At 35.3% G+C, this 13,733-nt stretch overlaps 1 protein-coding gene across 1 annotated transcript; it reads right to left on the minus strand.

The window, feature by feature from the left end:
• Window positions 1–10,485: 10,485 nt before the first annotated feature.
• LOC145578940 (MLP-like protein 43) lies at window positions 10,486–13,162 on the minus strand. Its single transcript, XM_081636236.1, has 2 exons — window positions 12,911–13,162; window positions 10,486–10,810 (listed from the first exon to the last, which is right to left on the minus strand). Exons 1-2 carry the CDS (start codon window positions 13,095–13,097, stop codon window positions 10,542–10,544), a joined length of 456 nt encoding a protein of 151 aa, XP_081492362.1. The 5' UTR covers window positions 13,098–13,162; the 3' UTR covers window positions 10,486–10,541.
• Between the last annotated feature and the right edge of the window lie 571 nt (window positions 13,163–13,733).

The raw sequence follows: 13,733 nt of genomic DNA on the forward strand, positions 1-13,733 counted from the left end.
TTTCACCTATTGCCGATGGAAAGGGTCCCACTATATCCATCCCCCATTGTGCAAAAGGAATTGGATTAAGTATTGGTGCTAAGTCATTCGACGGAAGGTTGATAGCTGGTGCATATTTTTGACATTTCTCACATCTTTGTACATACCTCAACGCGTCTTCATTCATTGTCGACCAGTAATATCCTCATTTCATCGCTTCTAATGATAAAGCTCGGCCTCCCATATGAGAATCCGCGTTTGTACAATTGACCGTTATGCATTATAAACCACACATTTTCCTTCCTCAGCTTACGCGATTCAGCCTTATCAACTGGTAACGTCCCATACAAAATATACACCAGGATTTTGTCATACCACTGACTGTCGTTATCAACACATAAGACCTGCTATGAAGTTTCATCGATACTTCTTTACGTCCGGACTTCAACCATAAATGTTCTCTCCAAATCGTTGAAATTTGAGCTTGCCAACCTTGCTAGGGCATCAGCTTGGGTATTTTGCGCTCTCAGGACTAATTTCACCTCAAAATGCTTCAGCCGAGCTGTTAACTGGTTGTGCTTTTCAAGATATTTTACCATTGCCAGCTCTCTTGCTTCGTAATCTCCACTGAACTGGCTTGACACCAGCTGGGAGTCTATTATTAAAACTAGCCGTTTAGCCTCGGTTACAATGGATAACTGGATCTCTGCTATTTCCGCTTCATACTCTGCTTTGTTATTTGTAGCTTTGAATTTAAACTTCAAAGCATACTCAAATACATCTCCATTTGGTACCGTGATTACAACACCGGCACCTGAACCCGTCGTAGTGGTTGACCCATCCACCGATACCTACCATGTTCCAAGTTCTTCTTCCTCATCATTTTAAGAGGTTTCTACAATGAAATCTGACAAAGCTTACGCCTTTATAGAAACTCTTGGCTTATAATCCAACTCATATTCCGACAACTCAACCGCCCATTTTAACAATCAACCCAATGTATCCATCTTCTAGAGTGACTTTTCCAGCGGATGATTAGTTAATACTTATATTGAATGAGCATCAAAATAAGGATGCAACTTTCTCGACGCAATCACTACAGCAAAAGCCATCTTCTCTAAAACCAGATATCTACGCTCTACTACATTCAGAACGTGGCTAACAAAATATATCGGCATCTGCTGCTTCTTCCTTTCTACCAACAACACAGCTGCCACCGTTTTTGGAGATGCAGAAATGTATAACTGCAACGGCTCACCTCGCTCTAGTCTTCCTACAGTTGGTAAGGATCTTAGATGATTCCTCACCACTTCCAGGGCCTCAACCTGATCCTTTCCCACTTCAAAGGTTTTGTTTTGCTGCAAAATTACAAAGAACGGAAAGGCCTTATCAGCGGATTTGCTGATGAAGCGAGTCAAAGCTGCCATCCTTCCCGTAAGCCTTTGTACATCACAAATTGTTTTTGGTTGTTTCATCTCAAGTATTGCATTCACCTTGTCAGGATTTGCATCAATACCCCGTTCACTCACCATAAATCCCAAGAACTTTCCTGACTGCACTCCAAAGACACATTTCTCTGGGTTCAACTTCATCTGATATTTCCGCAAAGTATCAAAGGTTTCTTTCAAGTCAGCAATGTGATCTTTTTGAGCCCTGCTTTTCACAATCGTATCATCCATATATACCTCCACATTTCGCCCCTTCTACTTTTCAAATATCTTATCAACCAACTTCTGGTAAGTTGCCCCAGCATCTTTCAATCCCAAACGACATGACCCTGTAACAGTAAACCCTTGCATCTATTATGAATGAATTTTCGCTCTGTCCAATTCATAAAGGCTTACCTGATGATAACCTGAGAATGCATCCAGAAAACTAAGCATTGCATGACCAGATGTGGAATCTACCAACCTATCTATCCGAGGTAACGGATAGCAATCCTTGGGACACGCTTTATTCAAATCTGTAAAATCTACACATATTCTCCATATAGTGGTCGGCTTTCTCACCATAACTACATTGGCCAACCACTCAAGGTACGTGCAAGGCTTTATGAACCCAACTGCTAGAAGTTTGTTGACTTCAAATTGTATTGCTTCAATCTTCTCTATTGAGAAGTTCTACTTCTTCTGTCTTACCGGCCTAAACTTTCTGTCTACATTCAACTTATGCACCATAACATCAGGATATATCCCAGGCATTTCATATGCCGAGAAGGCGAACACATCCGCATTTTCCCGCAGAAAGCTGATCAAATTACATCTCATATCTACATCCATGTCAGCCCCAACTTTCACTATTCGACTTGGGACTCTCGGTTGGAGTACAACTTGCACTGTCTCTCCTTCCGGTGCCGGCCTTGGAATTATTACTGGCCTAGTATTAAATTTTCCATCGACAAGTCACGTACTGATGGCTCTCTATCCCTTTTCGGACTGTTCACAGCCGGATTTTCACGAACTGGGTTTTTCAAGGCGGTTACATAACAAGACTTCGCCATCACCTGCCCTCCGTGCAACTTTTCCACATTCCCAGATTTGACACATATGTAATGGTCAGATGGTAAGTCGACACTACCCCATGTACATCATGTATTATCGGTCTTCCGAAAATGGCATTGTATGCCGATGGTACATCCACTACAAAGAACTCCGCCATTACATCCCTCGCGGCTGAGCCATCACCAAATCGGACCGATAAGACAATACTGCCTTCTGCCCTTACGGTTGAGCCATTAAACCCAATCACTTGGTAAGATACATGTGTTAGATATTGCCTTCCTATCATCATCTCATTGAAAGCCTGCATAAACAGAACATTTTTCGAACTACCTCCATCTACCAGGACTCATTTTATATCAATCCCGTTAATCTTCGTTATCAACACTGAGGGATCGTCGTGAGGAAAGACGATTCCCCTAGCATCCTCCTTTGTGAACACCACATCAGGTATATTTGCACGTCGAGGACGATTATCAACATCCAGAGCATTCACAATATGACGATGCTCAGAAAGATGTTTTCTTGCTCCACTTATCGTTCCTCCGTGTATGGGCCCACCGATTATCACATCAATTTTCTTCCCTATTGACAGTGGTGGTTGTCCACCATCCCCTTGTCGGTTTATCCCGACCTGCTGCCTTTCACGCCTCACCTCTTGCTGCTGACGCTCAAACTGCCGATAAGGTGGCGGTGGCTGACTTCCCCCTGTATGCAGCTGGTACTGGGTTAAGTGCCCCTTCCTTACCAACTCTTCAATGTTATCCTTCAACTACTTACACTCCTTGGTATAATGCCCAACATCTTGATGAAACATACAATATTTTTTCACATCTCTTGCCTTGGCCTTCATCAGTGCCGGCCTCACCCAATCTTCTTTGCTTTGATTCATGGAGTAAATCGCAGCCCTTGATGTGTTCAACTGCGTATAGTTACTACACTGCATCGGTGCTCTTGCACCCCTAGCCTTCGGCCGACCTCCTCCCTCTCTCACTGAGGTCGGAGCTTTCGGCCTTCCAATTCCTAAGGCTGCCCCTTCAGATGAATGTTGTACTTTGTCTGTCAGAGTAGCCCTGCTACTTGTCTTCATCAACTCTTCACACTTTATGCAATCATGGGCCTTATTAAAGGCTGCTGCTAATGTCAGTAAATTTTTTCTTGTCAAAACCACCTAAACTCTGAATCATTCAAACCATTCATTAATGCCATAACGACAATCTCTTGCTGTAACTTTGGTATTGTGTTTGCTTCATTATTGAATCTTCTGATGTAGTGCCTTAGAGACTCATCCGACCTCTGCCCTACTGCCATCAATTCCCCTAAGGTTCTCTGTCGAACACTGTTGCTGATATACTGCCCTACAAACATCTCTGTCAACTTTTCAAAGCTGTCAACTATGCTATTTCCCAGGTTGTTAAACCAGTCTGCAGCCGCTCCAGTCAAGGTGGTCGGAAAGACCTTGCACCAAACGACATCCGAATTAGTGTATAAGATCATGTGCCCTTCATAAGACGTTATGTACCTGCTTGGATCACCCCTTCCGTCATATCTACATGTCGGCATTTTAATTTTCTCCATTGGTTGATCCAAGATGTCTTGCGTAAACGGTGATGCCCTTGGCTGGACAACTGTTCGCAACACCCCTTGCCCTGCATTGTGCAGGCTTCTCTGCCCCTGATTTCTGGTGCTAACAGCGCGACTAAAAGACTGTGGCTTTGTCTCCCGAGCGGTTGTGTGTGTCCTTGCGTTGACACCTCCCGGGATGGATGCCTCGGTGAACCTGTTGCCTAATGAAATTGACTACAAGGTTCACAATCGACACCCCTTCACCAGCTTGAGTGGTACCAACTCCGACCTCTTTCCTTTTCTTACTCATTGCTTTCATCACCCTGGCTGTTATCTCCAAATCCTCTAGGGTAAACTCAACCATGGGATCTGATGTTGTGCCAATATGTCGTTCTGAAGTTAACGCCATATTGAACTGATTCCCTTCTAAGGTATGAGTTTCATCCTCTATCTCAGCCTCTAGGATTAACGTTTCGTTACCAGAGTTAATTATTCTGCTAACTCCATTATTACTTCCTGGTGTTTCTTTATTTTCAGTCATAGTTTTTTTGTGTTAGGTTCTTAGGCGATAGAAGTAATCACTAATCCCCTCCTTCTAGCGTCAAATTGTTCCAGTTGGGATCCGACAGCCCGTATCCGAGATCCGTGAAGACCCTATCGTCCAGCTAAGTACCTACACATGAAATGAGGATTAGCTAATCCCGAGGTGAATCCAGGGATAACCACTCTGATGATAAAGTTAGAAAGTGTTTAAAAGAAAGAAGAGATGATATGAAAAGAGAGAAAGAGGGAGAATAATAAATGCTACCTTTCAATTGGGACAAACCCACCTATTTATAATGATTTTAACTACCAGGTGGTTGCATGCCATGCAAACCACTTTATGCCAAGTGTTGATTAATTGACGCCACGTGCTAATCTGCAAGAGGCCGACATCTATGTCGTTATGCAAACTTACCGATATGACTATTATGGCTGAAAACTCGAACCTGTTAAGTCTGTGAAACAATAGATATCGGCACTGTACACGTTATCGGTATCTCCCCATACACAAACCATCATAAGAATAATATGATCGATCTTTATGATAGCCACGTGATGCAAAGAGCCCAAGAGTGCATAAATATGTAAACAGTGACGAATATTGGACCAAAAAATATAAGGTTGGGCCATGATTTGAACCAGTTAAAACTATGGAAAACTAAACGTAAATTAAGATATGATATTTTATACATTGTATCAATATTTAATACAATGTATTCATTATGCTTAACAAAAATTTAAAATTAAGGGGTCTCAAGCCTCTATGAGCCTATGACTCTTAATGGGGATCCTCCTCTACATGTGAATGTATTACCTATCCTTGTTCCCCGAACGAATTCCAACCCCCTCTATTTCCACCAATTTTTACTCTAAACCCTAGACATTGAATTCCGACAACCCCTCTCCCATCGATTTTCGACCCCAAAACCCTAGCCATCGAATTTCGACCACCCATAAAACCCCCTTCATACCGAATTCCTACCACTCCTAAAACCCTAGCCACCACCAAATTATGACCCCCTCCCTAGTCCACACCAAATTTTGATCCCTCCCTAGCCTCACACGAATTTTCGACCAACTAAGGTGGGGTTGATTTCTTTCCCGGCTGGTTGGCATGGAAGATCAGGGGTGATGAAGAGGAATTGTCAAAAAGGTGGGCCCTACTAACAGACTCATGGACAGAATCCGTTAGTTGGTAGTGATATCCAATTTTTGGAATTTTTGTTGGTGGTAAAATAAACTTTAAAATATGGAGGTGCCAAAGCCAATAAGTGGTTATTTAGAGGCAGTAAAAGTCAAATTTTCCACTAACACATATAAAATAATACTTATTGATAATTTTTAAGATATTATCATTAGTCAAAGTTTTGCATTATTGACATGTGAGCCAGTTAAAATGGGACACTTTAGTTAAAAATGGATGGAGTATTAAATACCTTATATACTAAAATATATACTCGTATAATATAATGTAGATTAGGTGACAAGAAGAATAAAAGAAACAGAAGGACTATTAGAAAAAACTAATTTATTTTTATAGAGATGACAAGATAGCCGAACCATGCATGCATTTCCTTAAACATACAACACTAGCTTGTAGCCGAAGTCTAACACATACACAACAACATAACATACATTGTTGGGAGCCACTTAGGATAACAATTTCCCTTAGTAAACTAAACATAAGATTATAGCATTGTTGATCATTAGTTTGGCCTGGCCAAACAAACATTGTAGAACTGTATATTATTTGTGGCTCAATATTAACAGTCCACACGGCCAGATGGGGGCAAACACCACCACGATGCAAAATAATCGCAATCACAAATACCACAACACCAATTGGAAAAATTGCATGGCTGCCAAGGACCAACACAAGTGAGAGGTTTAGTATCAACACCAATCCCTTCAAACATAATGTTTGAGAGGGTATGGTAACCAAGTGGCCGAACAGCCGAGGTCATTTGAGGTTTGGTTGTTAAAACCACCCAAAAGGATAGCATAAGTACTAGACTAACACTCTTCTTCGTCATCTTCATCATCTCCATCTAGCTTAAATTAGCTTATTTGTTTACATATGTTTCGTATGACAATATTTTTTAAATTGGAGATAATTGACTTATGGTTTGTATTAGAGAGTTAGATACGTACGATCGATCGAGCATCCTCTTTTATAGGTGCATGGGCCAGAAAAAAAAAAAGAAAAAAAAAGGAGGAAAAAGCATCAATCGTTCAATCCATATCTCAAGTAATGTTGATCGATAAGGCTTATCTCTCAAATGTTCTCGATAAGTAATCATACACGTCAATTCATGAAATGGGCCATATGCCCATCACAAGTACATACACAAATGATAGGTTCAAGTAGAGGTTTTTAAATCCTCCTTATTTTATTACTTGCTTCATTTTTCTACGTGCGGAGTTTTAGAGGGAAACGATAAAAAGTAATAAAAATATGAAGGAAATTGGGTTGGTAGAATAGTAAAGTATGATAGTTGGAAGGAGAGATAATATGGAAATATTAACGTATGATAGTTGGGAGGTCCATTGGGGTAGAAAAAATTAGTACGTAAAATATTGTGAAAGGTTATCCAAAAAGAAATGGAGCAAGTATTAAAATATGGTCGCAAAAGAAAAGTGCAACAAGTAATAAAATACGAAGGAAGTGTAACCAATCTAAGCTAGTTTAACCTGAGAAATTAAGGATCCAAATCCGATATGTAACTGCCTTGAACTCAACTCGAATCCGAAATTAATTCAATCTAAACCCGATCTAAACTCAAGCTGAAATCAATTTGACCCGACTTGAATTCAAACAGACTGGTTTGCATTGACCTGACCTGAACTCCACCCAACCCAAAATTGATCCGACAAATATTCCGATTTAATCCAATATGTTTTGACCGAACTGATATTAATCCTACCCAATTTTAACCCCATTTGGTTTAAAATCGATCAACCATAATTTTAAACCCAACTATTATTTTTACCCATCTATACTCAAGTTTTTTATTTACTAAAGTAAACCTGTGCAAAAAGGCACGGGGTATATTTTATACATAAAGATATTAAAATAAATAGTAAAAAAGAAGGGAAGAAAAAACTATATTTCAAAAACGGGAGGTTAATTTTAATATATTACGGAGTATTAAATTATTTTCTTTTGAAAGATAGTTACTGAATTTGAAAAATATATACTACCTCTGATTTTTATTAGTTGCACCTTTGGGGTATTATTTTTGAGATATAAAATATTCCAAAGTTGCAACTAAAAAAAACCGGAGGTAATATATATATATATATATATATATATATATATATATATATATATATATATATATATATATATATATATATATATAAAAAAAAGCAATGGAATTGGAAGTTTTTTTAAAAGAGAAAAAGTGTAACTTATGGTAGCACATTTTTTGTGCGACTGGACACACCATGTGGCGCCTATAAAAACGGAGTAGCCCCTATAACACTAACAATGTAACATTGATTATATTAACAGAGTAAACACTTATTATACTTATTGATGAGTAACCCTTAAATAGTAAAGTAACTCCTACAACACTAATTAGAGTAACTAATCCCTATATAATTTATTAACTAAGTAACCCTATAACCGTAACAAATTAACTCTTATAATACTTATCGAGTAATGTAATACCCCATATTTGTATACGATTTATAAATTTATTTAATTTATTATCTTATAGACATATTTTATTAATTACGGAGTAAAAGAGAATTATTCATTTCTATTTTAATACTTAAAAGGTTGATTTAAATAAGTAACAACCCATCAATAAAAAAAAAATTTGAAACAAGTAGGCCAGAATTATTATTGCAAATCAAAACCCATTAATAAATTCATTTAAAATGGTTTGGAAACATTTAATTTTTATATTTTAACTTTGGGGAAAGTATTTAATTTATAAAGGAATTTTAAAGTCTTTAAATAAAGTTAACAACTAGTTTGAGTTGGAAACGTATTAGTTCCCTCTAGGTTTTCTCCTTGAGAGGGTTTTTTGTTCCCTCTAGAGTTTCTCCCTTCGGAGGGTTTTTCCTAGCCCCCATTGCTAGGTTTTTTCAATTTTGTTGAAGGTTCTCCTTCTCTCTTCTCCCTTTTTTCTCCATCTCTACCTTCTGTTTTCCTCTTGGTTTCAATTGTGAATCTTTGTAGGGGCTTCCACTAGTGTTCTACCGGTGGTAAGCCCCACAAAACCTTTTAATCGTTTTCAATAAATAGATATCATCCTTGAGGTGATGATTTACCTTTTAAGTTTATTTTTTTTTTATGTTTGTATGGGGAAATTTGAAGATCTAGAGTTTTATAATCTCTACAAGAATCCAGAAGACCACATGAGTATTTTCACTCAAACGACTACTCATCACTAGATTTCAAGCCGAATCAGTGCGAACTCACGGATTGTATGCTTCAGATGAAGTTTTTTATTAAGGCGATTGTTAATCAAATCTGCGATGTATTTAGTTTTAAGTTGTATACTTGTGGTGGAATTCTTAATTTTTTAGGAATTATATGTAAGTGTCGTTTGACTATATTTTATTAATGAAATCTTTTTTCTTCTTGAAAAAAAAAAAAAAGGCTAGTTTGAGTTGGAGAGAATCTAGGAAATTAAATAGAACTATAGAAGGATGGTGGTTTTTGGGAGAGATATAAATACTCGATCATCTCAATGGCAAAAATCAGATTTTGTCCCAAGGTGAAAATTACTCAAGAGGTAAACTCTCTCTCTCCTCTTATTTTCTCTCCTCTATTTTCCCCACCCCTTTCCCTCACTCACATCATACTCGCACCACCACCACCACACTCGCCATACCAATGCTTATGAATTTAAATTAACTAGCCTTTTGACCCGTTCGATGCACGGGTTGTTGCTTAGGTTATTTTTTTTTTAAAAGTGTCGGTGTTGTTGTGAAATTTAATAAGGTATATATACATAGATATTGTAGGGAATGAAATGACACATTGGTTTAAGTTATATTTAAGTTTAAGAGATGAAAAGACTATTTTATTAATGTAATGAACACTAATTAGTTTAACTTCAATTTATTATAAATGGGAATTTTAAAAGAAAGGATTAAGAGAGGTAACATGTGGCATATGAGTGATTATGGTGACATGTGGCTTAGTATAAATTGTGGTTTGTGTTTTTAAATACTAATAAAGTATAGATTTGAATTCCCATTAATTCAATTAAATTCGGATGGTAATAATGACTTGATGATCTGATGGGGTACATTGGGCTTGCAATAATAAGTTGTATGTAGTACATGCAAGTGTGCAACCATCACATTGATAATTTATTTGTTAAACTTAATTCGAAAGAGTTAGGAATAAGGCACACACTAGCAAAGATGTGAGACTATGAATTGATATTAAATGAAAATAACGTTTACATTCATGAAGACAATTTGACAATATGAGTAGTAAGGTTATAGATAGGTATGCCTAATAAAAGCTTTATAATTAAGGGGTGTCAAGCCTCTAGCCTATGAGTCTTAATGAAGATCCTCCCTTGAATGTGAATGTAATACCCATCAATTCTCTTCAATACACATCTATCTTACTGAGAATAATAATTATGATGATGTGTTGTGACATTGTGTTAAGAAAAGTATAAAAAAAAAATCAAAATTGTCCTACATACTACTACATTGTAATAAACAAAAGAATTCTTACAATCAAACATTTATTTCAACATCAAATAAAGATACACGTTACAATAAGGCATAGTTAAGGTCTGACATAAGACTGGTAGCTAGCTAGCAATAACACCATTCTTTAATCAAACCATACAACAACAAACCAAGTAGTACATATATAAGATATAAAATTCCATTATTCATTCAATCCATGCATAGAAAATTATACTATAATCAAGCATTATTCATGCATGCATATAGATAATATTATTTATATAATGATTAATCTTTGAGATGATGCTTTTCGATATCCCTAGTGAGATGAATACAAAAGTCCATAATTTTGGTAGGGTAGGGCCCATCATCAGCAATTTTTTCAAACTCAGCAACCCACATTACTGCAGTAGTTTCACCTTTTGGAACAACATGAATGCTAAAAGTTATGCTCTTGAATTCCTTAAGAAGATCTCCTTCAATGACTTTGAATCTCACTGATTTTTTCTCTTCATCTATGGCCTCAACTACCTCCTTTGCAACACATTTTTTCCCATCTGTAATTCATATATGCATGCAAAAATTAACTATGATTAATTTATATGATATCGATATATAAACATGCGATGCAATTATACATACAAGAATCACAAAAATTGGATGGGTAATGCACATGAAATAGTTGTATTCTCCTAACTTACACTAATCTGAAATTATGTTGTTTTATCTGAACTTATTACCTGAGCTTCTTCACAATTATTATTATTAACTTACCAGAACTTTTTTTAGTTATAATTTGAGTTTGAGTAACCCTTGTACAAACGCTTATCAAAACTTTTTTTTCCCCCCTAAATTTATCTATCTTAATGAACTTACTTAAATTTATAATTCCTAAAATAAGTGAAACTAAGGTGAATTGAAAAGAACTTAAAGTATATAAAATAAATTGGACATTTCAAAGCATTCGTAAATGGTGGTGTTACTTGAACAAAGTTAGCGACATGGTGATTTTAACAAGTTTTTTTTAGATATTTAGTTCTGATTATTGGAGATCGAGTTGATTGATCTCCATTAAAAATGAGTTTTTGAAAAGTTTTTAGATTCAAACAATAGATGTATGCTTGGATTAACTAGCAAGGGGCTTGGATTAACTAGCAAGGGACTTGTTTAATTTGTTCCATATTAACCAAGGTGCATAGGGTTCAAAACTTGGGAACACAACACTTAGGGCTTGTTTCGCATCATTTTTGGTTTTCAGTTTCCTATTTTTTTGAAAACCAAAAACAGAAAACAAGAAAAAGGTGTTTCCACTTTTCTGTTGTTAGTTTTCAAAATTATCATGATTTTATTAAGTTTAAATAATTTTTGATTCATTATGGGACATATATCATATACTGTTAAAAAACAAAAAAACCAAAAAACAGAAAACCACAACAATGCCAAACGAACCCTTAGCTTCTAGGAGAGAATTTTTACGTCAATTGAGATTTGACCAGTTGAATTCGAATTAATTAAGATTCAAGTATGCTTGCATTAAAAAAATAAATAAATAAATAAAATAAAATAAAATAAAAAAGTAGTGTTAGATTGCAAATGGCACCAATCTGATTTTAGATACATTATCTTATACTTCCTCCGTTCTTTTATTATTGCACCATATAGGTTGGTACACTTTTTTTTGGTAGTGGGAAAAGGGAAGAGAGAGAGGGGTAAAATTACAAAGTTATCCATGTAATGTAAGCATAAACTAAAAAATCAAGTGGCAAAAGTAAGGGTATATTGGATATTTGTAGTGTGAACATAGATATTTTATTTCCTAAAATAGAAATGGTGCAATATTTGTGAAACTTCCTTAAAAGACAAGTGGTGCAATAAATAAAAAACGGAGGAAGTATATAATTTTATATTAAGGGATAAATATTCTTAACTGTGCCCATGAGCAAATAATACGGAGTAGCATTTTACATAAATGTTTAGATATTTAACTAATAATAATCAATAAAAAAAAATTAAAAAAAAAAAAAAAAAAAAAAAAACCTAATAAAAATGAGATTTATAAATTTCTATTTAGGATTCTCAAATTTTCATCAGATTCACCACCCTTTTTTTTTTCTTTCTCGTGAGTTAACAACAAAGCTACCGGTAAATTTATATTTTTGTAACTTAATATTTTTATCCATGGGCACATGTTGGCTTTCTGTAACTAGCTAGTTGAATGATTTCTAAATACTTTATCACTATGCCAAAAACAGTATTACAAAGTACGAAGTACAAAAGTGGTCAGCATCATATATATGTAGCTAGGTCAATAAACCATGATTTTTGGGGACCAAGAGAATGTTTTAACACAATATATGAAGTATCAATAATGAAAGTATAATCAATTAAGCCCTTACTACAGAAAGCTCCAACTTTATAAAGTCAACGACACAAAAAAAAAATTATGTTTAAATTAAAGTAGAAAAAAACAATTAAAGGAAATATATAAATATTAATAGTAGTAATAACAATATGAGTTGATGTCTTAATATCATAAATAAATAAAGCATTATAAAGTACTTAGATGAGCATATTGTGAAAGGTTAGAAGGTAACAATGACGATAACGATAATGATAGCAATATATAATATCAAACTGATCGATTAGGGTTGCATTACCAACTGTATAGTTCCATAAGATGATAGAACCAGGCTTGCCAAATTCACCCTCATGGACGTCACAACCGTGAATTTTGTCGGGGACGATTTTGGAGACGTGGTGTGGCTTCTTCCCAAATAGTTCATGAAATACATCTCCATGACACTTGATATCAACTTCAACTTCAAGCTTTCCTGTCACTCCCATACTTAATTGAATGAAAAATACTCTAGGAAATTAATTACGGAGTATAACAAAAATATGGATTTTGAATTTTGAGATACGAATAATGTTTATAAAAAGGCCTTATTTATAGATGATTGGCAGACCATTGCACAATTTGCACCATTCTTTAAATAAAAAATAAAATAATAAAAGAAGGGTCAAGAATACTAATAATTGTTTCGTCTAGTGAATACTAATAGTTGTTCGATAGTAAGTAATAATTTGGTTCGTCACCTTGTTATCATTTATTTATTTATTTATTTATTTATTTTAACTTTTTTTAAAACCTCGTGAATCATGTGTACCAAATCTACTAGTTTTTGTCTCTCTATCATATATAATTCGAAAAAAAAATGGTCATTTTGACAAGCAATCATAATTTCAATGTAATAATCTTTATTAAAACTTGTGTGAACCTAGTTAACAATAATATTATTGTAGATCTTGAGATTTACAAGTGTCGACGTCAAATGACGTTATGTTAAAAAATATTGACCCTAATTTCAACATAGTGCCCTTTATATATATATATATATATATATATATATATATATATATATATATATATATATATATATATATATATATATTCATTCATATTGATCTGTGTATTAAAAC

This window comes from Chenopodium album, chromosome 14 (assembly GCF_948465745.1).
Source record: "Chenopodium album chromosome 14, dcCheAlbu1.1, whole genome shotgun sequence".
Taxonomy (NCBI): domain Eukaryota; kingdom Viridiplantae; phylum Streptophyta; class Magnoliopsida; order Caryophyllales; family Amaranthaceae; genus Chenopodium; species Chenopodium album.

Excerpts from the sequence above, each read along its gene's own strand:
- LOC145578940 (XM_081636236.1), bottom strand. The coding sequence starts at position 13,097 with ATGGGAGTGACAGGAAAGCTTGAAGTTGAAGTTGATATCAAGTGTCAT. Across the intron at positions 10,811-12,910 it reads CTTATGGAACTATACAGTTG|ATGGGAAAAAATGTGTTGCA; the intron begins GTAATGCAACCC and ends TATGAATTACAG.